Source organism: Mastigoproctus giganteus, chromosome 8 (assembly GCF_048544385.1).
Source record: "Mastigoproctus giganteus isolate SK-2022 chromosome 8, ASM4854438v1, whole genome shotgun sequence".
Lineage (NCBI taxonomy): Eukaryota > Metazoa > Arthropoda > Arachnida > Uropygi > Thelyphonidae > Mastigoproctus > Mastigoproctus giganteus.
This window is the reverse complement of record NC_143582.1, coordinates 136,863,765-136,890,151: the sequence shown is the minus strand read 5'-3', so window position 1 is coordinate 136,890,151 and position 26,387 is coordinate 136,863,765. Positions and strand designations below refer to the sequence as shown.

The 26,387-nt window shown below is 40.3% G+C and overlaps 1 protein-coding gene across 1 annotated transcript in view; it reads left to right on the top strand.

The window, feature by feature from the left end:
* The window catches only part of LOC150081843 (serine/threonine-protein kinase Tao-like), a 187,552-nt gene that overhangs the window by 63,760 nt on the left and 97,405 nt on the right, over positions 1-26,387 (top strand). The window contains exon 4 of the mRNA XM_090380340.1: positions 8,466-8,567. Coding sequence (XP_090236466.1) covers positions 8,466-8,567 — 102 coding nt within the window. The remainder of the gene's footprint in view (positions 1-8,465; positions 8,568-26,387) is intronic.

Below are 26,387 nucleotides of genomic sequence, written 5' to 3'. Positions count from 1 at the left end.
CTCTGTTCGTTCAAAATACCTGTCCAGCTGAGCCTTAAACTTATTTAGGCTATCAACCTCCACTACAAGGGATGGAAGTCTATTCCACCAACCAACCACCCGCTGGCTAAAGGCAAATTTCCGCACATCTATCCTACATCTGTCTTTCCTCAATTTGAATTTATGCCCTCTCAGGTGATTATTCTGAGCTAGAGGAAGAATCCCATCAGCATTGAGCATGCTCAAACCATTCAAGGCTTTATACACCTCTATCAGATCACCTCGCTGGTGCCTAGTCTCCAGATACTGTAATTTGCAAAACTTAAGCCTTTCTTCGTAAGAGCACCCCTTTGTTCCATTCACTAATCTTGTTGCCCTTCTCTGTACTCGTTCCAGCAGCTCTACATCCTTCTTGAAATGAGGCCTCCAGACCTGCTTACAGTACTCTAGGTGTGGCCTGACCATTGCCTTATACAAGGGAGTAATCACCTCCTTATCCCTGCTGGAAAAATTCCTGTATATCATTGACAATACTCCATGAGCTACTCTTGCAGCCCGTCTGCACTGCTCAGAGAACTTCATATCTGCCTGCACAACCACCCCCAAGTCCCTTTCATTCTCTACCACTGTCAATGTAGTACCACAGAGTTGATACGTTGCTCTGGGGTTGCTGTTTCCCATGTGTAGTACTTTACATTTGTCAATGTTAAACTTCATTTGCCACCTCTCAGCCCATCTGCTCAACCTTTCCAGATCCTGTTGCAACGAAAGTACCGTACGATACATACAAGAAACTGAGATCAGAGAGGCAGTGCAAACTGGTGGAATTCTTATTGCCAAAATACACAGCTTATGTACGTGATAAAGTGACGTTAAAAATGGTGAATGCACTGTTCATTTGGATTGAAAACCAGCACAAGAAAAACTTGCATGTGAACATTGGTATGATATCTGCTAAGCCCCTTGTTCTTTACAACAGGTTTAAGCAGCAAACCCCCTGTACCAGTAGCATGGCGGAAACCACTTTAAATGCCAACCAAAGCTGGTTCCAGAAATTCAAAAAGGGGCGTTATTCACTCTGTAATGTAAAGATTATGGACGAGTCTGCTTCAGCTGATCACAAGGCTACTAAGGCCTACCTATGCAACTCAAGAAGCTCATCGAGAAGGGATATAAACCTGAACAGGTTTTCAGTGCCGATGAGAAAGCATTATTCTTGAAGAAGATGCCTCAGTGGACCTATATAACCGTTGAAGAGAAGAAGGCCGCAGGATTCAAGGTGGCATAAGATCTGGTTACCCTGCTAGTTAGTGGCAATGCAGTAGGCCCTATGACAAAGCCTGGCCTAATTTTCTGCGTGCAGAATGTAAGAGCTCATAGAGGATGTAAGAAGAATATTACTGCCTGTGTACTGAATGTGGAATGCAAAAGCCTGGAAGACGAAGAACCTCTTCCTGACCCCTCGACATGGGCACCTGTACGTAGTAAAGGGAGACCTTCCAGTGATGCTGCTGGCCTTCCAGATTAGCATCACTGGGATCCTGTGCCCATACCTCAGTTCCAGGTTTACATCATTGGAATCCGGTGTGTGCAGTGACCCGTGGAAACTCGGAAAGGGGGATACTGGTGGTTGAGGGACCCAGCCTTAATACACCACTTTGGCCACTGCTTTGACAAGACGGGTGGTCCCGTCGAAGACAGGACCACCCGTTGACAGACCCGTCGACAGGACCACCCTTCGACAGATCAATTGGCAAGTGGTTCTTACTGCTAGGGTCAACTGCGTTCCAATAAGTCTCCCTACCTTTGGTCCTGGGACGGGATCAAGGCTTATTGGAAATGTGGGTATGGTGCTCCTAAGCGAACTTGGTGTCCCATTTGTGTATGCAGTACCTGCTAATTCACGAGTGTGTGTCCCCTCGTTGGGTTCCATGGTAGGTGAGGTACTTAGGGCATTGAAAATTTTTATGTTACTCATATGAGTAATTTAAATCCCTCTATTTCTTCTGGGGCCCCAACAAGGCCCCTGCCTAATTGTTCATCAGATGATAATGACACGAATTCTGTTAAAAGAGCCAGAACCTTGAGGATAAAACACCATTTGAGACATCACTTTCCCTCATTCTCCATTCAACTGGAGAGCAGTCGTCCCCAACTGAATGAGTTCCACGGGACTCGTTTACTTGGGGATGACTGCAATAAATAGCGAGCAATGGGAGTGAGAGTCCCAAGGGACTCGTTCACTCCCATTGCTCGCTATTTATTCACTAAAGCCCACCCAAAAATTGCAGTCAACTGCCACTCCAACATCAGTACCTCTCACTGCCCCAACATTACCAAAAGTGAGCACTAAATTAGCATCACAGAAAAGCAAACTGCCCACTTTAGGGCAAGAAATAATGGATGTTGAAACCAAGGAGGTACATGAGGAGTCAGTCTTGGAACTCTTTGCAGTTGAAGAAATGGACACAGGACAGTGTCCATACTTCTCCAAAAAAGAAATCACATTACCATCATTTGTAAGGATAGACTTGTGGATGGTCCTGCTTATGGAGGAGTTGCAATCCTCGTGGGCAACCAGATCCTATTTCAGTCTTTGCAACTTACAACTAGCATTGAGGCTGTAGCAATTTGCCTTACAGTGGGGTTCTTATTAACTGTCTGCTCTTTTTATTTGCCACCTGGGATTGACATCCCCCCCAGAAAGAACTTGATGATCTTATCATGCAGTTGCCTTCCCTTACTTAATTCTTGGGGATTTCAATGTACATAACACTGTGTGTCTTCAAATAGGCCTTTGGGGGCTGGGAAAATTCATATTCACAAAAATTACACACGCACACCAACCGTTGTTGAAATAATTACTTTTAATTTTCTTTAATATTGTAAAACTAATGAAATAACAAAACTTTTCTTTAAATTAATGTAGAATTAAATTAAAATAAAATCTATTTACAATAAATATAAAACTATATATAAGATATATAAGAATTTATGAGAAATAAAAGCGATAAAATAATGAAAATAAAACCACTAAAATACCAATAAAACAATGAGGCTAAAACTGCTAAAATCCCAAAGCTTTCAGAGGCATCCGCCTCCTTTCTCAACAGTTATCGCTTTTATTTCTCATAAATTCTTATATATATTTTTATATTTATTGTAAATAGATTTGATTTGATTTTATTCTACATTAATTTAAAGAAAAGTTTTGTTATTTCATTAGTTTTACAATATTAAAGAAAATTAAAAGTAATTATTTCAGCAACGGTTAGTGTACGTGTGTAATTTTTGTGAACACTCTGTGGGGTAGTGGTAATGGAGGCGGACGAGTCATAGAGCATATGCTCACTGACAATGGCTTCTCTCTCCTAAACGTGGGAACAAACACCTTCCACATGCCTACCCATACATTCTCTGCCATTGATCTTTCTGTCTGCTCCCCTTCTCTCCTTACTTCACTTACTTGGCAGGTGTAAGAAAATCCATATGGAGGTGATCACTTCCCCGTGATAACCACCCTAACTACTGGTAGACAGTGTCTGCCATTTTGTTTACCATGGTGGAAGATTTATCACGCTGACTGGAATGCCTTTCAACATCTGGCACATCTTGAAGTTGCTACAGTTAGTCAGGAGCCCATCAATGATGCAGTCATGTATGTCACAGAAACGATTGTCTGTGCAGCTGAAATTGCAATCCCAAAAACATCCAGCCAGTTCCCACTAGTTCCAAGCCTTGGTTGAATTCAGAATGCACAGCAATGAAAAAAAGCACAAAATGAAGCCTGGAGGATATTCCACTGATATCCCACAATGGAAAATTTAATATCATTTAAAAGTGCATGTTCTAAAGCACGTTATGTCTGACATCAGAGCCAAAGGAAATCTTGGATCCGTTTTACATCATCCATAACTCAGGCGGCTAGTTCAAAAGTAATCTTGGATAAAATCCGGAAAATGAAGGGGGGAATATCCACCAAGCCGTTCAGTGATCCTCGAGCACAATGGATTTCTAATTGCAGATCAACTGCAGTTGCAAACATTAGGGAAAACATTTGCAAAAACCTCTGCAATAATATTTCCCCCACAGTTTTTGGGGAAAATGTTATTGCAGAGGGCCCTGAATGAGAAATATCCATTAAACTTCTTTTCAAATGGACTTGAACCATATAACAAGCCCTTTACACAGGAAGAGTTAAATTCAGCACTCTTTCTAATGTGTGCAAGTGCTGTCTGCCCAGATGACATCCACTACAAAATGATAAAACAGCTCTCACCACAATCTAAGGTTCACCTTTTAATTTTATTTAACAGAATTTTTCTTAATAAACAATTTCCAGATTCTTGGCGAAAGGCAATCGTTCTTGCCTTCCCAAAAACCAGGAAAGGATCCTATAAATCGAAGTAATTATCGTCCTATTGCTTTGACAAGCTATATGTCAAAAGAAATTTCAAGCCTGGAAAGAATGGTTAATTCTCGGCTTGTATGTTATTTAAAAACAAATGGTCTGCTTTCCAGGAAGCAGTGCGGCTTCTGAAGAAACAGTTCCACTTTGAATAATTTAATCTGACTCGAAACACATTCATGGCGCTTTTATTAAATCCGATCATATGGTAGCAGTTTTTTTTTTTTTTTTCATATTGAAAAAGCCTACAACACAGCCTGGCGATTTGTCATATCAAAAGACCTCTATAACTTAGGTCTTAGGGATAAACTACCTCTTTTTATTAAAAACTTGCTCTTGAATCGCCAATTTCAAGTCAGTTTAGGATCCACACTCAAGTAGTTTGAGTGTGGATCCAGGAGGATGGAGTCCCTCGAGGATCTGTTCTAGGTGTCACACTTTTCGCAAACAAAATAAACTATTACAAAACAGCTTCCACCCACGGTAAACAATGCCCTCTATGTTGACAATTTTGCTTTATTTTGTCATTCTTGCAATATTGAGGGTCATTGAAAGGCAACTGCAAAAAAAACCATTGATCACCTTACATCTTGGTCATTGGCTAATGGGTTCAGATTTTCATCACAGAAGATCATTTGTTATCTTCTGTGATGAAAGATCTTCTGTCTGAAGATCTTACACCTCCCAAGTAAGTACACTTCTGTCACAAATTTTCATTCTGACCCAGAATTAAGGTTTGGGCAAAACAACATCCCAGTTGTAGCAGAAGTCAAATTCATCGGACTTATTTTCGACAATAAGCTGACATTTCTACAACATATTCGTCAGCTTAGGACAAGATGTGCCAAGGGGCTTAACCTCCTTCGTGCCCTTTCCCCAACTTCATGAGGTATAGATTGGTCTATCCTTCTTTGCCTCTACCGAGCCCTTGTCCATTCCAAACTTGATTATGGGTCTCAGGTTTATGGTTCTGCTAGAAATGATGTATTTCGGTGGGTAGATCCAGGCCATTCGGACAGCCGCTGGAGCTTTTTGCATATCTCCTATCCAAAGCCTTTACGTTGAAGCAAATGAACCATCCCTGTATCTCTTCGACGTAAGCAGCTGTCTTTACACTATGCCTTTAAATTGAAATCCTTGTGCAATCATCCCATGTGGGCATTCATTTTTGAGCCTCATTGGGAAAACCTCTACAACACTGCCAACAAATGTTTTGGTATTTGCATCCAAGGACTTAAATGAACTAAACATGTAGACAACATTGTCCAGTCACCAAGGCAATTCCTTCCATCCTGGCTTGCTCATCTTCCAACTTGTGACTTCTCATTTAAGATCTGAGAGAAGGCTACTATGCTGCCATCTGTCTACCAGCAACTATTTGCATCATATAGAGAGCAATATTCTGACTTTCTTCCAGTCTATGTAGATGGCTTAAAATCAGAATGTTATGTGGGATCTGCTGTTGTGTTTCCTCACAAAACATCCAATAAGATCCCACAAGAAACCAGCATTTATACTGCAGAATTTCATCTGATAGAAACAGCCCTTGATCATATTAAAAATAGTGATTACCAAAGGTATATGATATATAGTGACTCATCAATCATGTTACAGGCTCCATTATCGGTGAGAGATAAACCTCACCCCATCCTGTCCCAGATCTAACAGATGCTTTTTCCTCTTGTTGAATCAGAATTTGACATTCACTTTTGCTGGATCCCAAGCCACATTGGGATCCGGGGAAATGAATTAGCTGATACTGCATGCCAAGTCAACCATTTCCCTTGATAATCATTGCTTGTCAGTTCCCTATTCAGACTATAGGCAAATAATACCCTCTAAATTATATTCCCAATGGCAAAATTCCTGGCACGGATAGGCCACAAATAAACTATATCACATTAAGCCTGTAATCGCACAATGGCAGTCCAGTCTATGCAGGGTCCGAAGAGAGAAAGTTGTTCTTGCTCAGCTCTGCATAGGTCATAGTCATCTAACACATTCATTTTGTTGAGGGTGGATGACAGACCTATGTGTGAGAGGTATAACAGTAGTTTAACTATTCGTCACGTTTTTATAGAACCACAACGTTTATTTTTTAGGGATTTTAATAATCTGGCTGAACCATCTACACTCAGTCAGATTTTAGGTGACAGAGACATGTCTGACATATTTAACTTTTTATATTGTCAATTTATATACAAAGATTTAAGTTTATATTTTTTATTTACCTTTATACCGTAGTATATGATGTTTACCTTCTTGATGTTCTAACCAGTTTATAGGCTACCGAAATTTTTGTATCGGCTTTTTGACTTGGCACATTATGACCTCAGTTGCCGATGGTCCATTAAACACCCAACCAACCAACCAACCAACCTACCTATCTACCTACCTCTTCCTGAACTGGTTCCACCACTGCTTCATCCTCGAAGTGAAGGAGTACCTGGAGGAAAAAAGGGGGCTTCTATTTAAAGTTCTCCTCGTGCTGGACAATGCCCCCAAGACACCCAAGTGGTGCATAAGACATGCAAATGAAGACATAAAGGTGGTCTTTTCTACCTCCTAACACCATGTCCCTTATCCAGCTGTTCGACCGGGGGGGGGGGGGGGGGAATCAAGGCCTTTAAGACCAACTACACAAAGAGGTGTATGGACTGAATCATTGAAGCCATGGACAGCGACAACCTCAAAATTATTCAGTTTTTGGAGGACTTCACCATAGCTGACAGTCTCTTCCTAACAAAACACGTGTGCTGGTGGAGGACACGTGTTTTAAGGACAAGCCTGTTAACATTTGGCGGAAGAACTTGTAACCCGAGGTTGTGCACGACTTCATCCCAGATGAACAGCACAAGAAAACCATTGCAAAATTATTCAGTTTTTGGAGGACTTCACCATAGCTGACAGTCTCTTCCTAACAAAACACGTGTGCTGGTGGAGGACACATGTTTTAAGGACAAGCCTGTTAACATTTGGCGGAAGAACTTGTAACCCGAGGTTGTGCACGACTTCATCCCAGATGAACAGCACAAGAAAACCATTGCAGAAATAAAGGAGTTGGCCAGGTGAATAGGGAGCATAGGTTTTGAGGACTTGGAGGAGGAGGAGGATATCAATGATTTAATTGATGGACAGGCAACAACACTAACAGATGACAAACTCAAGGAGCTTGTTTGTTCCAACTGAGGATTAGGTTGAGGAAGAACCACGCCAAGAGAAGAAGTTCGTCTTGGAAAACCTAGCGCAGGCAATGCTTGACGCCAAACAACTAGTGGGCTTTTTCTACTACTACAACGACGACAACATGATTCATGCATTGAAGTTCAAGGAAAGCCTCGATGATATTTTAACACCATACACAGCCATGTTCAATGAATTCAAACAAAAGAAGCAGCTTCCCATCACAGTGTTCGTGAAAAGGACAACTTCTACATTGACACCTAAAACTCCTCGTACCCCCCGAACCCGAAGTTTCGACATTAGCCAACCCTGCTACTTCTCCAGCCTCTGAGACCTCTACTACCGAGAAGTACTGAATTCCCCGGTGCATGCCTTGTTCTTAACTACTGTATGTAATAAAATTTTGATACAGTATTTTCAAAACACGAGTCTAAAATTTTACTCATTATTGTAAAACACCATTAAAACCTTTGAAACACATTTAAACATTTTTATAATTAATTGTAAGTGGTTGCATAAGTGTTTAGGCTTATGTAGAAAACATCTGGGGCTATTGGGGCAAGAGTACAGATTTTTGTGGAATTTCATGGTTTTGCGGGAAGTGTTGACATGTAATCCCCGCGAATACAGTAACCGACTGTAAATATTTTGTTCTAAATTTGCATTTTTTTAAAATTAATTTAATTCCTTTTAGTCATTGTTTTAATCCTGTTTAGTTTCAGTGTATTAAAGAAATAAAAGTAAAAGTCTCTTACAATTTACACTTTATTATAATTTGCACACTTTTTTCTTTTAAAATAATACACAAGGGATGTTTACTACGTAAGAAATAAAATTTTTCTCTCTCTCGCTCAAGAGCAGCAAATTTGACTTATATTTTTTCTTTGGTTTCTAGAAATGGCAGGACATTATCAAAGAGGTGAAATTTCTTCGTCAACTAAAACATAAAAACACTATTGATTATAAAGGTTGCTACCTCAAAGAACATACAGCATGGGTATGTAATTTTTACATTAAGTAATTTTTTTTCAGTGTTTGAATGATTTTGTTTTTACTATTCATTGGCAGAAAGAAAATGGGATGTGGTAGAGGTCGTGTGGGGCAAATTTATATACTTAAGAAGATGTTAAACCACTTAAATATTGATTATTAAATTTATTTATATAAGAAAGTAGATAAGAAATTTACTTTTTACTTATTTTCAGTAAAAAAAAAATCAGATCTGAAAACACACAGTCATGTGCAAGTAAATGCTTTAGTAGGAAATATATTGATCCAGTTTTGTTTATTTGCAGGACCAGAGCTTTCAGTAGATATTTGAAAATTAATTCCCAGACTTCTTTTTTTCACAAGTGATTGTATCCATTATTTGCTGTTTGGATAACATCTGAATGGCGATCATGATAATTGATTAGTTGATATCAAAAAATGCTCATTTCTCCATATAGGTTGATGTGGTCCACATTGCATATCATTGTCTGTGTTTAGCTTATATGCTGTTGTTGTTATTTGGTTTTTAGGAGCATTATCAAGTAAGGCCATATTTCTCTGGGGATATGCGGTGGTCATTCCCCGACCTTTCCACATCCTCCGTATTTGGTGGTCACAGGCTTGAACCCCAGTCTAATCAAGAAGCAGTGCTATGCACTGCTGCTCCTGCCCACCTGACTACAGGGGTGCCAGCTTATATGCTTGAAGTACTTTAACTTGATGTCAGTGACACACACACACATGCTCATGTTAATAAAAATGAGCATGTGTGTGTCATTTAAAGAACTGGTGGAAAATGCAATAAAGTATAAAGTTCAAGTGTATTGTGTAAAGTTCAACCGAAATTAAACTTAGATTGTTCAAGCATATGTGGATAAACACTAATTTAAATGAATTGACAGTGTTGTGACACTGTTCCATGCAAATGAGATTTCTGAAGAAGGAGGAGGAGGAGAGGAATAGAGGAAAATACAGAGTTGGCTTTGTGATGGAAATACTGTGTCTATCACAAAGATAGAAATAATTAATACTGTTTGGGGGGGGGTACTCTTTGCCTGTAATACAGCCAATGCACATATTGGCATGGACTCCACAAGATATTGCAGGGTATCCTATGGTAGTGCTACCATTGCATTGCACAATGTATCAGTAATGCCCACATATTTTCATGTGGATAGTTGTGGCATCAAATGTCCTCTTCTAGTAGGTCCCAAAATGCTCATGTTCCTGAAACCAGTTAGCAACCTGTGGTATCACACATTGTGTTGTGGATAGAAGCCAGAGTTGTCTGGATATGCTTCTATCCCAAAGGGATTACAGGGAATCCAGACTCAGTCAGCGACAATAGCAAGGTTGGCATTTCCATCAGTCTGTTGATTAATGGTGATCAGAGGACCCAGAGCATGGCATGAAAACAGCCCCCAAACCATAACATCACTGCTTCCAGCCTGCCAAACACCAGCAATACTTCTCTGAACTATGATCTCATATTGCATTTCTCTATCATGCTGGTGGACAGATATGTCCACCAACATGATAGAGAGTCGGAAACAGAATTCATCAGACCAGAAAACAGATTTCTACATGTCGGTTGTCCATTGTTGGTGCCCATATATGGCACAGTTTCTTGTGTCTTGCAGTGAGTGTGGATACTCGTGATGGCTGTCAGCTGTTGTATCCTATATGTTCTTATGTCCAGTACACAGTCCATGTAGATATTGTTCTTGCCATTCCTTCATTGTACTGGGTGGTTAGCTAAGCCACTCTGCTGTGTCATAAGACAATATATGCTAAGCTCACCACTGGTGTTAACTACACATGGCTGGTTGTTCGATTGCTGTTGTGTCAGTTATTGTACTCTCATGCTCCTATCGTGTGGTGTACAGTTATTGTACACCACACAGTAGGATCAGTTGTGTTGGCTGTTTTCATGATACATGCACACCTTGCTCCCATAATCATTCCACATTCTGAGTGTTAATGCAAAACCCACTCGGTGCACGCGAGCGCATGCACACACACTCACTCTCACTCACTCTCTCTCATTTGGAATAACTATATAGCTTAGTTGCTGTAGATTTATCATATAAAAGAAACAAAGTGATAACTGTAATTTTTGTATTATAAATATTGGAAATTTAAATTTATATTTTGTTTGGAACTTGTAGGTTGTTAGCTTATTTGGTAACAGGAAATTTCTTCTGGATTTGCTAGATGACTACTTTTTATACCAGAACATTAGAAGGCTACATGAGAAAGCAGTGTTTTTATTTTGATCAGCAGTGATTCATCATGTATTAAAATTTCAAGTAAAGAATCCACTAGGTGGTCATGATCACAGTTTATTAATGTGGGATCCATTCAAAGAAATATTTGGTAAAGGGAAGGGATTTTGCTTTAGGTATGGTGTTTATAATAGATTCACATTTTTTAAAAAGGTGGTGATTATTCCCTTGTATAAGGCAATGGTCAGGCCACACCTTGAGTACTGTATACAGGTCTGGAGGCCTCATTTCAAGAAGGATGTAGAGCTGCTGGAACGAGTACAGAGAAGGGCAACAAGATTAGTGAATGGAACAAAGGGTTGCTCTTATGAAGAAAGGCTTAAGTTTCGCAAATTACAGTGTCTGGAGACTAGGCACCGTCGAGGTGATCTGATAGAGGTGTATAAAGCCTTGAATGGTTTTAGCATGCTCAGTGCCGATGGGGTTCTTCCTCTTGCTCACTTGAGAGGGCATAAATTCAAATTGAGGAAAGACAGATGTAGGATAGATGTGCGGAAATTTGCATTTAGCCAGCGGGTAGTTGGTTTGTGGAACAGACTTCCATCCCTTGTTGTGGAAGTTGATAGCCTAAATAAATTTAAGGCTCAGCTGGATAGGTATTTCGAACAAACGGAGGGGTCAAATGGGAGTGGTGTGTTTTTTTTTTTTTTTTTTGGCTGGTGCTGCATAAGCTTGCTTTCTTGCATCATATGCCTGTACTAATGCCAGTGCTAACTACAACTGTTTTCAGTAGTACCAACTGTTTTCAATGGTACCAACTGATGTTAAAAATGCAAATTTCAATTGTAAATGTTCAGGATGGTTATCATAGAGACTGCTAAGCTTTTTATTTCCAAATGAGAGAGTGGGAAGACATTGTTATGCAATCAGGAATGAATATTTGTTTTTGAATAAATGCTTCATGGCATTTGAGTAATCATAAATTTAATTTAATTCCACAATTTAATATAACTAGACAGTTTCCAGACATTTTGAATGCTATGGTTCCTTTTGCAGGAAATGGTTAAATTATAGGGAGAATATATTTATATTCTGATTAAAATTATGTAAACAGTGTTATCCTGTTAATTCTTGCCAAACACAGTGAAGCCAAGGTAATATCAGCATTGAGAAGACTTAGATAAAGAAAAAAAGATTAGATGGTTTGAGCAGTTAGTGTGTCGGCATTATGAGATCCCTAGGGACATTGTCTAGTTAGAAAATGGTTCTCAAGCACCTCACCTGGTTTCTTGAGTCACATAACATCCTACATAAAAATCAATATTGCTTTTGGCAAAATAGATCTGCATTAGATATGATGACCAAAGCAGAATCAAACATCAGAAACGCTTTTGTCAGAAATGACCACCTCGTTATGGTAAGTTTCGATTTAGAAAAGGCTTTTGATACAACATGGCGTTTCAGTATTCTACGGGATCTTTACACCTTTGATCTACGAGGCAGGCTTCCTTTGTTTATTCAGAGCTTTCTCCAGGGCAGAACCTTTCAGGTTAGTCATCTAAATGCTCTTTCTAGAATTCATATACAGGAGGAGGGGGTCCCTCAAGGATCTATCTTGAGCCTGAACTACATCATAAAAATTTCACCATACCTTTTTCCAATAGTATCAGATTTCTTGGCCTAATTCTGGGCAATAAATTAAACTTCTTACAAACACATCACATATCTGAGAACCATATGCTTGAAAAAATTAAATATCCTCAGAGTACTATCTTTATTGACGTGGGGTGCTGACCGATACACTCTGTTCAGCTATATCGGGTATTAATCCGATCTCACTTGGATTACGGAGATCCAATCTATGACTCTGCCAGGAAACGTGCACTAACTCGGCTAGACACTATCCATCACGGTGCCCTAAGAACTGCTTTAGGAGCATTCAGAACATCCCCTGTACAGAGTCTATATATAGATGCACACGAACCTCCACTCCATCTTCAGAGGAAAATGTTAATCCTCAACTATGCAGCAAAAATACGGAGTCTTCCTTTTCAGCCCATCTCCCCATACTTATTTGAGTCCCAATGGACCACATTTTATCAAAACAAACCTAACGAAAACAAGCCTATTGGGATAATGTTGCTTCAATTAACACAATGTTGGAAATGTTGGAATCTAGACATGGGTAATGTCTTTCAGGAAATGAGCACTCATGACCCTCCATGGTCTGATTATACACTGGTCTGTGATTTCTCATTCCAACAATGGGGGAAAAAGCAAGCAGCAGACCTTACCATCAGGAAACTCCATGCTGCACATGTAGTAGAAAATTCTCAGTGTTTTCAAATATATACCGATGGCTCAAAAACAAGTATGACAGTGGGCGCAGCGGCAATTTCTTCTATCTTTTCTACTTCTGTGTCCCTTCCAAATGAATGCAGCATCTATGGGCTCACATCTGGTGAGTATATGGGCTTGGCATACCCAGGGTCCTGAGCTGGATATCATCATTCTTCTCTTCCTTGGTGATTCCCTTTTATCTCTCTCTCTCTCTCTCTCTCTCTCTCTCTCTCTCTCTCTCTCGGTAGTTCAGAAATTTTTTTTTGGCTGGTGCAGCATAAGCCTCAGGCTTCCTTGCACCATATGGCATAATAATAATATTCTGCTGAACTGTGGGCAGTTAAAATAGCTCTGGATCACGTGATTAATCTGTCCAGGAAGTAAATTATCTGATTCTCTGAGTGCAATAAAATCATTGAAAAATCCATCCTAACCAATCCATCCCGTCTTGAAGCAAATTAGATCACAGATTATTGTGTTACAAGCTGTAAACCAATCAGTCACTTTCTGTTGGATACTACATCAATGGAATCCGGCGTGTTTGCCGTGCGCTGCAACCCGTGGAAATTCGGAAAGGGGGATCCTAGTGGTTGAGGGGCCCAGCTTCAATACATCACTTTGGCCCCTGCTTCGACAAGACGGGGGGTCTTGGAAGGCCCGGCTAGGATCAATCAGCTAGTAGGCTCGCCTGCGAGGGTCAACCGTGTCAATGCCATGTCCCTACTCTTATGGTCCGAGGGACAGAATTCAGGCTGGCGGCGGTGCGGGTATGGTGTCTGGGTAGCCCTGGCGTTACACTCTCGAGCGCATTTATTGCATGCCGGGTAGTGGGCATCCCTTTGGGCTCCGTGGTGGGTGGGAAGCCCGGGCACTGAACCATATAAAAACTCTATGAATCCTGATAAACTAACTTCTTCAGGGGCCCCAACCCGGTCCCTATCTGAAACCATAGACAAAGATACAGATAGCATTATTGCTACAAAGAGGCAGCGAACAGAAATATCATCAGGGCCTGTTCCAAAATTTTTAATTATTCATTCTACCAATGAAACACCGATTGGCAAAACGTCACCCTTCTTTATACAGAAAGGGTTAGATGGGTTAGCAGGGTCACCCAAATCAGTTAAGAGGCCCGCTCTGGAGACCTCTTAATTGAAACCAAAACAGACAGGCAATCTGAGCAATTACTCTGCGCAACATCAATCGGAGGAGTCACCAATAACCGTGACACCACATAGAACACTCAATTCATCGAGAGGTGTCATTTCGGAGTGGGACCCTGTCGACGTAACCGAGGAGGAAATCTGCTCAGAATTGAAACCACAGGGAGTTATCGCCGTTAAGAGAATTAATGCGCTTAGGGATGGGAAACTTGTTAAAACCAGGAGCATTATCCTGACTTTTAATTGCCCAAACCTCCTGATGAGATTAAAGCTGGCTACATCAACTGTTCAGTGTGTCCATATGTTCCGAACCCTTTACGGTGTTTTAAATGCCAGAAGTATGGACATTCTCAGATGGCCTGCTGTGGAGTCCTTGCATGTGCTCGATGTGGTGCAAAGGACCACGAAACAACATGTTCAGCCGCAAAACCCACCTGTGTTAACTGTGACGGAGAACACCCAGCCTACTCACGAGCATGCCAGAGGTGGAAAGAAGAAAAAGAAATCCAACGGCTGAAGGCAGAGCTAAATATATCATACCAGGAGGCAAGGAAATCAGTGAAACCCCTGAATATTAACAAACCTTCCTACACCCAGAAGGTAGCAGGGAGATGTTCCACTGGAACTCAGATGGACATGACCATTCCTCCAAAGGAATCTTTCACTCCCATCGCACGTTATCTCTTAAGTCCTCAAAAACCTGCACGGAAAGACCAATCAGCTGCCACTCCTATATCGGTACCTCCTAATGCTCCACAAGTAACAAAAGCAATTACGAAAGAAAAGAATAAGAAAGGTGAAGTTACCCCCTAGTACCCAAGAAAACATGGATTTCGAGCAGAAGGAGGTAACCGAAGATTCAATTCAGTTTTGGAGCTCTTTGCTGAGGAGGAAATGGACACTGGTCAGCATCTGTACTTCCCCAGGAAGGATAAACCCAAAACTGAAAAAGGTAAGCCCTCAGCACCTCTGAAGCCGCCCGATGGACCCACCAAGCCAAAATAATGGCCAAATTCCTACAGTGGAACTGTCGTGGATTCCGGCGAAACAATGATGACATCAAGGCCCTTCTGCAAAAGCATGAGCCAGTCTGCTTTTGCTTACAAGAGACATACCTGAAGGCAAATGAAAACCCTTTGCTTCGTAACACTGCTATCATTCAAAAGCAGAACTGGGGATGGACCTGCTCATGGGGGTGTTGCTATAATTCTCAGCAACCATATCCCATATTAAACTATTGCGCTCACCACCAACATAGAAACGGTAGCGGTTCGCCTTACGGTAGGGTTCTTAATAACAGTCTACTCAGTTTATTTGCCACCTGGGGCTGATATCTCCCAGAGAGAGACCTTGATGATCTCATTGTGCAGCTGCCTACTCCTGTCTTACTCCTGGGGGATTTCAATGGACATACCACCCTGTGGGGTAGTTCAAACGTTAATGGAAGGGGATGTGTCATAGAGCATATGCTCAATGACAATGACCTATTCCTTCTAAATGTGGGAACTAACACCTTTTCCACACCTTTTCCGTACATTCTCTGCTATTGACCTCTCTATATGCTCCCCCTCTCTCCTTCCTTCAATCACTTGGGAGGTAGAGGAGAATCTTTATGGAAGTGATCACTTCCCCGTGATAATCAGCCTACTTAAAGGGACGCCATGCTCACCTTTTAGGTTACCACGATGGAAGATTGATCAGGCTGACTGGAACACCTTTCAACACCTAGTAGACTTTAACATCAGTACAGTCAGTCGGGAGCCTATCAATGACGCAGTGGCGTACATCACAGAAAGCATTGTCCATGCAGCTGCAGCTACAATTCCGAAAATATCTACCCGGTTTCCGCCATTTCCAAAACCTTGGTGGAATACTGAATGCACAGCAGCAAAAAAAGGCATAAAATAAAGCTTGGGGGATATTCCGATGATATCCTACCACGGCCAATCTCTTAGCCTTCAAACGTGCACGCGCGGTATATTCGTCATCAGAGCCAAAAGGAATCGTGGGGCCACTTTACATCCACCATTACCCAGTCAACCAGCAGTAAAGCTATCTGGGACAAAATCTGGAAAATGAAGGGTGAATATACATCGCACCCTTCATCGGTCCTGGAGTATAATGGATGCGTTATTGCAGACCCAACTGCAATAGCCAATGTACTTGGGGAGACCTTCTCTGCCATCTCGTCAACATCTGCTTACTCCCCAGAATTTCTGGTCTGGAAAGATAAATTTGAAAAGCAGCCAATTAACTTTAAATCTAAAAGGTCTCATCCCAATAACGGGCCCTTTACCACAGAAGAGTTAGAAACAGCTCTAACTCTTACCAAGGCAAGTGCTGCTGGACCAGATCTTATCCATTATGATATGATCAAACATCTGTCTGCAAAATCCGTTTACCAACTGCTCTTTCTATATAACAGAATATTTCAAGAAGAGCAATTTCCGGATTCCTGGCATAAGGCAATCATGCTTGCCTTTCCTAAGCCAGGAAAGGATCCTAAAATCCCAACGAACTACCGTCCTATTGCTCTGACTAGCTGTCTGTGCAAAATTCTGGAGAGAATGGTCAATGCCCGTCTTATATGGTATTTGGAGGCTAATGGGTTCCTCTCCAGATTTCAGTGCGGCTTCCGTAGGAATAAGTCAACTTTGGACCATTTAATCAGGCTCGAAACTTCCATTCGAGATGCCTTTTTAAAACGAGAACACCTGGTGTCAGTGTTCTTCGATATGAAAAAGCGCATGACACAACTTGGAGATTTGGAATTTTAAAAGACCTCTACAGCATCGGCCTTAGAGGTAATCTCCCCAATTTTATTAAAAACATTTTGTCACTGTTCTTTCCAAGTCCGTGTAGGATCTACTCTCTCTCGCTCTTTTAGTCAAGAGGAGGGAGTACCTCAAGGTGTCTAAGTGTCAAGGTTCTAAGTGTCACGCTTTTTGCCATTAAAGTGAATTCCATCACAGAACAACTGCCTCCAACTGTAAACTGTGCCCTCTATGTTGACGATTTTAGCATATTCTGTCATTCCTGCAACATGAGGGTAATTGAGGCAACTGCAACGTGCCATTGACATTTGAACTCATGGGCACCGAATAACGGGTTCAGGTTCTCTCCACAAAAGACTGTTTGCATGCATTTTTGCAGAAAGTGCAATCTTCACCCTGAACCTGAACTGAGGCTTGGACAAAATGCTATCCCAGTAGTACCTGAGACTAGATTTTTGGGGCTTATATTCGATAAAAGCTGACCTTTCTAGAACACATCCGTCAACTACGTACGAAGTGCACGAGAGGTTTGAATATCCTACGTGCAATCTCCTCACATTCTTGGGGCACTGACCGATGTACCCTCATGCGCCTCTATCATGCACTCGTACGATCTAAGTTAGATTACGGGTGCCAGGTATACGCATCCTCTAGACTCAGCGTACTCTGATGGCTGGATCCCATCCACCATCAGGTGATCTGTATTGCCACTGGAGCATTTCGAACTTCTCCTGTCCATAGCCTCTATGTTGAAGCGAATGAGCCCTCATTATCGCTTTGCAGGAAACAGTTGTCTCTACAGTATGCTTTGAAACTGAAATCCCTGCCAGACCATCCGACGTGGACACCCGTTTTTGAGCCACGTCGGGAAAATCTATACAACCATTCGGTATTCATATCCAAAGGCTACTCAATGATTTGAACATCACATTAGACAATGTTGCCCCATCACCAGGGCAACCTTTTCCACCCTGGCATGCTCGTGTCCCAAGCTGCAACTTCTCCCTTAACAATTGGAGAAAGGACAATACATTATCCACCATCTACCTGCAGCTCTTTTTAGCTGAGCGCTCGGAACATGCTGACTTCTTGCCTATCTATACAGGTGGCTCGAGGTCAGAAATGTGTGTCGGATCTGCAGCTGTTTTCCCAGACACCACGGTATCTGAGCAGATCTCCAACGAATGCAATGTGTTCACTCCAGAGCTGCATGCAGTTGAGCTAGCCTTAGACCGTATATAAACCACCCACCACAAAAAATATATCATATATACCGATTCTCTGAGTTCATTGCAGGCTTTATCATCGATGAGGTTCAACCCTCATCCTGTCCTGACCCGGATACAGCAGAAGTTGCACTCCCTTGCACAATTCAAATTTGATGTTTGTTTCTGCTGGATCCCAGGCCACATTGGGATCTCAGGAAATGATTTGGCAGACACTGCAGCCAAATCAGCGAACCTATTTAACTCTTGCCTGTCAGTCCCCTATACAGACTACAGGCAAGTAATTCGAAAGAAACTGGTATCCGAATGGCAACACTCTTGGCAGACTAAAAACAAGTTATATGAGATTAAGCCTGTAATTGAACATTGGCAGTCTAGTCTGTGCAGGAACCGAAAAGAGGAAGTTGTTCTATCTCGGCTCCGCATAGGACATTGTCACTTGACACATTGCTATCTGCTGAGGGCAGACGATCGTGCTATGTGTAGAAATTGTGACACCATTTTAACAGTCCGTCATATTTTAATTGAATGTTTGTCCTTTTATAATGACCGCCGTTTATGTTTTAGCCATCTGTCTGAACCTTATACACTCAGACAGGTTTTATCCGACAATGACAATGTGTCAGCTATTTTAAGTTTTTACAACTTATTAATCTAGATAATTCTATCTAGAATATTATCGTTTTATGCTATATGAACGTTTTATATCGTATAATCTTTTACAATAATATACAAATAATTTAAAAATTAAATTTAAATTTTATACTCTACCTCTTTTTGACTTAGCGCATTATAGCCTTAGATGCTAATGCGCCATAAAACTCTAAAACAAACAAACAAACAAACAAATCTGTTGGATACCAGATCATGTAGGTATCAAAGGATATGAATATGCAGATCAAGCTGCTAACCATCCAATCACTGCAAAATCTAACTACCAAGTGCTATACAGACTACAAATCAGTTATAAAAAACATGTGAAGAGCAATGGTTTCAAACCTGGCAGGCTCAGTGCGGCAACAAACTGCTTCAATTTAAACAGGAACCTAAGTTGTGGTCATCAAGCATGCGATCAAATAGGCAAGAGGAGGTGATCCTGGCTAGGACGCATATTGGGCATACGTATCTAACCCATATTCATCTACTCAAGGAGGAAGATCCGCCTATTTGTAAATTTTGTCAGACTACACTTACGGTGAAGCATATTCTAATAAATTGCAATCATTATAATAATTATTGAAACAAAATTTTAAAATCTTTTTCACATCTGCAAGAACCTTTGACATTACCCCATCTGATTGGAGACAATGCAAATCTAGCTGAGTTCTTTTATTTCTTAAAGCAGACGTCATTATTTTACAGATTTTAACTGGTAATTGTGCTACCGAATAGAATCGGGCACAATATGGCCTTAGCAGCCCTTGTGCCACTAAACAACATATCAACCAACCAACAGAACTTCAACCCTGCTATCACTAGTTAATCTTGGTAGACCAATAACTTTAGAGAATCTCATTGGAGATTACGCAGATATTTCCGAATTTTTCAACTTCTTAAAGCAAACTGGACTTTTTAATCAATTCTGAATTTATGAAATTTTCTCATTTCTTTTTATAATAAATGAATAGGTGCATTATACCAAAGTAGCTAATGTGCCATCAAACCCCCATATCATTTTTTTTTTTTTTTTTTTTGATTTGGTAGTTGTTGGCGCATCGGCTTCTGTGGCCATATTGCACCTCCCAAGTTTTTGCAGTACTTTGATCCAAGCCCGAGGCGGGAATCGAACCCGCGACCTTTGGGTTGCCGGGCAGGTACTTTACCCACTCGGCTAGCCCGGTCGGCTACCCCCATATCAACAACAACTAATGTCTAGTAAAGACTGCAAGGACCAATAAGTGGTGGTTGGCTTCTCTTTTTCCTGTGAGACATGCTGGTTGGTGGAGGGTGTGGGGAGGCTGGTGATGCGATATATTCCTGATTGAGCTGTCAATACTGCAGGCTGAAGCCTGCAACCTGGTAGTCACATGACATTGTAGTTGAGATGTCTACAGTCTGCAGCCAGAAATTAATAGAAAACGCATACTGTACCATAACCAATACTTGGCAGGCATAGTCAACAAAATATCAGAAGTATGATAAATAACTTTGTCTCAAATATTACCGACCCTCCAGTTGATGATAGATTTATCAACAAACTTGAGTGCAACTGCTTCAAGTACTACATAGAGCAAACATTTCAGAAACTCCAAATCTATAACACATGAACCAAGGAAACATTTCTGAAGATTGTGCCTTCTGCATCACAGATCCAGTGTTGAAAATAATTTTTATGCCTCAAATTATCTCTCCCCAATGGATGATCAATTTAGTAAAACAAACGTGACTGCAACTGTTTTAAGTAGTGTGTATGGAAAACACTTCAGAAAATCCAAAGAAGGATAGTATCTGTAAAATACAAACCAAGGGAACATTGCCCAAAATGACATAGCACATCGTCATTACTGAAAACCATGCCTTCTTTGTCATAAATCTCTAAGTGTTGAATGTCAACCACCATCAAAGAGGAGAGGATTTCTAGAGGCCTTTAATGTAAAGAAAGATTATAATAAAACAGTTAACAGAAACATTGGGAGAATTATCTCCCCCACTCCATCCTGGACATCTTGTTCTTGTTTCTAATTTGTTCTCTTTGATACAGAATTTAGAAACAGCAAAGCAAACAACACAAAACAAAATGCCCCAGGAAAGCCTTCAACCCTCCAGTTCAGTACAGGCAATGGCCTGATGGCCCCATTGCCTGTACTGAACCTTATACACTGAACCTTATAACAGCGAGTTAGGAGCTTCAGCCTGTGATACTAATGTGCCCTGCACCAATCAGCACATCTTGCAATGAAGAGGAGCCAACCACCCTCTACATAAACTTCCTGATGCCCAGTTTATGACCATGAGTGTCGAACACTGACCTTTTTGTCTTGCTCTTCTGCATGATAGTGATCTTTCTCTGGCTTCACTTTGTCTGGCAAATGCTAATGGAGGTAGACTATAATTATATGCTGATAATATATTAAGACAGAAGAAACAACCATAACATTCTAAAATGTCTGGAAATTGTATTTAAATTAAGAATTAAATTATGCTTATTCAGTGAAGCTATGAATAATAATATTTCAATTAACTCAGCGCTTCCTTTTGTAAAAAGTTATCTCTAATTTTGGCCTTCACCTAAATGCAAAGAAATCAGTTTGTCTGATTTACAAAAAAAAAAAAAAAAAAAACCCAGCATAATCTATTTCTATTTTCTGCTATCCTTGATAGCACGGTTATTTACAGAGATCTTTCTACAGAAAGATCTTGTACTTATTAATAATAAATGGCTTTTTGATTCTCACCTAAAAAGAAAAACCTTAGCATTCCCCCATTTGGAAATTATGGCCAAATGAAATTTATTCCATGTATTCAATAGACAGTTAAGTAGGGAGTACATAGTGTACTCCTTATTCTCTTTTATTTTGTATTTCTCTGAGATCTGAACTGTGGCTGTGAGCAACAATATCAAGAGAATATTGTCAGTGGAATTTGTTAAAATAGGTGAATGTTTAAAGAACAATTTTTCTTTATCTATATCGCTCTCTGAAATGCTTAATCTCAAACTTCCAACAGTTTCATGATAACTATTTGCTAAGTCCCTGAATTTGTTAAATTGCTCAATAATATTTGGCTCTGCCATTTATCTGGGAGAATGTTGGGTGGCACATCTCCTCCCCTAAGAATATCAGCCTTGGTCCTTCACTGTTGTATAGAAGATTGAGGTTCACAGATTGTTTCCTGTCTCATTAATTAAATTAATGAATAAACTTAAGTTCCTGTTCTGTTTAATGATGATGATGGGAAGTTTAGGGCCAAAGTTATCCATTCTGTTCTAGTAGGCATATTTTTCTTCAGGGTTTATGTTAAGCGGATTGTTACATTTTGCTCATCCTTGTACAGTACCACAAATTTAATCTTACGTTTTAGTTATTTAATTTATTTGAGGCATGTAACGTCCCTCTGCTTTGCATTGCCCTCATTGGTATGTAACCTCAAGTGTTCCCAAACAATTTTGTTTTCATAATTTTTGCTTACAATGAAATATTATTTTTAATATTATTAAGTGACTTTTTTTTTTTAAAGTTTTATGATTCCCCTCCCTGATTCCACCCCCTCACAATTTCAAATGAAATATTATTTGAAATTGTGAGGGGGTGGAAATAATTTTGAAAATTGGAATAAAAATAAACACTGCAGTTTAGTGGCAGTTCTATTTGGGCATACAAAAGATAAAATTGATGAAACTTGAAGCACATGATGTGCAAATAGGTGTAGAGAATATTGCACTGAAAAACAAAGTTTATATTTTTTTCTGGATCAGCTGGCTTATCTTGCATGAAACAGCTTCTATTCTGCCAGATAGTGACTGGAGGGAGTTCAAGTAGTGTGTATGCTGGGAACATTGTCGAGGAATGTTCCAGCTCCTTGACAATATGCCAAGGAGCTGGGTACATTCTTGCCATGTATATGCCATATCCAAGAATTTCATTACTTCATACAGTATACCTCCACGCCTCAACTTTTCTTACTACTGAATACATCGTGAATTGCCAAACAAATAGAAGAAACTTATCTGTGAAACCTCCTGAACACTTCCCCATTTGTTTCACAAATATACATGGTCTCAGTTCTAATCTCAACTATGTACATTTCCACTTATAGTTTGCCAAATTCCATGTACTTTTTATGACAGAATCCCAGTTATCTGGTGATTCAACCACTGCCGATCTCAGTTGTCCAGATTATTCACCACCATTCTTTTCACTTCAGAGGTGGTATTTGTGCATATGTCTGCTGTGTTATTACCTGTTAGAAACTTAATTTGGAATCACTTCTTTTTGATTTTTTTTTTTTTTTTTTTTTTTGGCTTAAAATCTCTTTACCATAATCTCTTAACTTTCTCCAGTCCAGCTTTCCTAACAGTGAGGTAATTTTAATTGTCACAACTCCAGCTGGCTTCTGTTTTCTAGTCACATGGACCCAGCTGGTCAAGATTCTAAGGGATTTGCAATACTTATGACCTTGTACAAATTGTTCATTTACCTACCAGAGTACTAGACAATCAACAAATCAATGATGCTGCCAACACGTTTGATTTTTTTTCTCACAAACAACCCTTCTAAGTCTTAGTCGAGTTGAGTTGTTCTCTAGGTATATCAGATCACAACTTAGTGTTGGTCTCATCTCCAATGTTGCCTTTTTCTCTTGGCTATTCCCAACCTTGTGTTGTTTGGCATTATAAGAAGGCAAAATGGGATGATCTTCTGATGTCAAGGTTTACTCAAATTGTGTTGGTGAAATTATTCTTGTAATGATGAAATCTTTTTATTCCACACTCCACTGTAAAATCTCGTCCTTTCTCTAAATCTTGCTGTTCTTGCTAAGGCTGATCAGAGAAGAATGTTGCATATCACAATTGCTTGTTTCCAAGGCTCCAGCTTCATTTTCTGCTTTCACCAAAGCTTGCAACAATTGTAAAGCAGTTATTAATAAATACAAACTAGATTTTGAACAGGCTAAGATTAGAAAACTTGCTTGTCCAAATGGTAGTCAAATCCTGGTCTCTTGCCAAAGCTATTGGCTGCAACTTTTGCCCATCTTTATTTCCACCTCTGTTAAAACCAGATGGTTCTATTGCCACTTCAGCCAAGGATAAAGCTGATCTGCTAGCAATCTAGTTTTCTTCTAACTCATATATTGATGAGCTTGGTAAGCAACCTCCCACCATTCTCAGTGTGCTCCATTCAATGTCTCCTGTGGTCTTCATCAAAAGGATGTCAGAAGAATTTTAAACAATCACGATGCCAAGAAAGCTCGTGGCTCTGTTGGTATTTCTCCACTTGTTCTCGAAATCTGTGCTCCTGAACTGACTCTTGTTCTTTGTCACTTTTATTCACGTTCTTATTCCAAAGGTGTTTTCCCTTCTACTTGTAAATTTGCTTAGATTCAGCCAGTTCCTAAAAAGGGTGACAAACCCCTTCAATCCAATTATCATCCCTTTACATTTACTTCTATTCATTCCAAACTAATAAAGAAATCAATTAACCACCAACTCTTAAACTATCTAGAAACTTTCCATCTGATCAATGATCTCCAGTATGGATTGGTGCCTCCGTAGCCAGGTGGGCAGGAGCAGCAATGCGTAGCACACACTCCTTGATTAGACCGGGGTTCAAGCCCATGACCACCACATATCCCCGGAGCAATATGGCCTTAGTTGCTAATGCTCCTAAAAACCAAATAACAACACCAGTATGGATTTCTTCAGTTTTGATCCACTGGTGATATACTGGCTTATGTTACCCATCTATGGACAAATTCAGTGGAAAAGTTTGGTGAAACGCAAACAATTGTTCTTAACATCAAAAGGTTTTGATCATGTTTAGCATAAAGGACTTCAGAATAACTGAAGTCCTTTATGGGTTCCAAACTGGGTTTGACAACCCAGTTGGCAAACCATAGGATGACCGCTCACCATGGATGATGGGAGATGGCTCTCTGTCTTCTAACCTCTCCACTAGTGCAGGTGTTCCCCAAGATTCAGTTCTTTCTCCCAGTCTTTTCCTCTTGTATATTAATGACCTTGTTCCACTGACTGCAAATGCTATGCATAGTTTTGCTGATGATAGCACATTCCAGTTTGACAAACCTTGCCCTGCACAAACATCTTCAACTTCTTGAATATCCACAATCAGTTCCTTGATCTCCAGGTAATTCTCCAGTGGGGCAAAGATGGCTCAGGTGATATCAGTATCCTAAAAGTTAGTCCTGTCTTATTTCTCAAAAAAAAGATCCTTCTGCTCTTGTGCTTATCTATGATGACACTCTGATTTCTAGATAAGATCATATATCTCTGTTGGGGATTACCCTGACTTCTAATCTCTCTCTCTCTCTCTTGGCATAAGCACATTACAAATATTGCTTCCTCTGCATCTGTATAACTGGGTTTTCTCTCTTTCTCTCTCGGCTTGTTTTTTTACCAAAGAGCTGTTCACTCTGTACAAATTGCAAATTTTCCATGTCGTGGAATATTGTTCACACATCTGGGGTGATGCCACCAAAAACAGTGGCAATCTTCAGTTTGGTAAAACTCGAGCAATTGCTCTTGACATCAAAGGGTTTTGATATAGTTATTGTCGGTGACTCAATTGTCAGGGTAACAGGAAATATATCGTGCAAAAAGGATAGGTAGAATAGGACCAGGGTATATCTGCCGGGGACAAAAGTTGATGAAGTTGTAGAGCAGATATCTTTTAAGGGCACAAAGGGTAATGTTGTTGTATACATTAGCATTAATGATGTTAAGAGTAGATCTGCAGACTTACTTAACAAGTACATGTCAATGTTGAAAAAAAGTGACGAGTTAAGGTTAAATTTGAAAGTGTCTGCAACTCTGTCCAGACATAATAGGAGGAAGTATATGATGACAGCCTTATCAATCAATTTGGCCCTGGAGAGATTGTACAAGGCACATTGTGGAGAATTTTTCTCAGCATGGTCTGTGATTGTTAACAGGGGAGAATGCTTCTACAGGGTTGGGATACACTTAAATAGAAGGGTGCAAGAATATTTGCTGATGCTATCGAGGCAGCGTTGGGGGGGGATTCACAGACTAAATTATTAATAGTAGTCGCAGGCATAGGTGAAAGTGATTCTTGCACTGTTTCTATTGGAATGATCAGCAGCCTGGAAAGTAAGATGCCAGGAATTTCAAAGAATACTGGGAGTCATCATGGAACAAGTAAATATAGTGGCTGGGTAAGGGTAACTAAGAGTAAGAACAGGTGCATGTATACTTGCATGTACACCAATGCTAGGATTATAGTAAATAAATCTGATGAAGTTGAAGTGCTGGTTAAGACATCCAAGTCGGATATGGTTAGGATACTAGAGACATGGTGTTACTCAGATGTAAGAGATACAGAATTGGAATTTGGGAGTACAATGTGTACAGAAAGGATAGACAGGATAGGAAGGGAGGATGGGTTATGCTGTTAGTTAAGAAA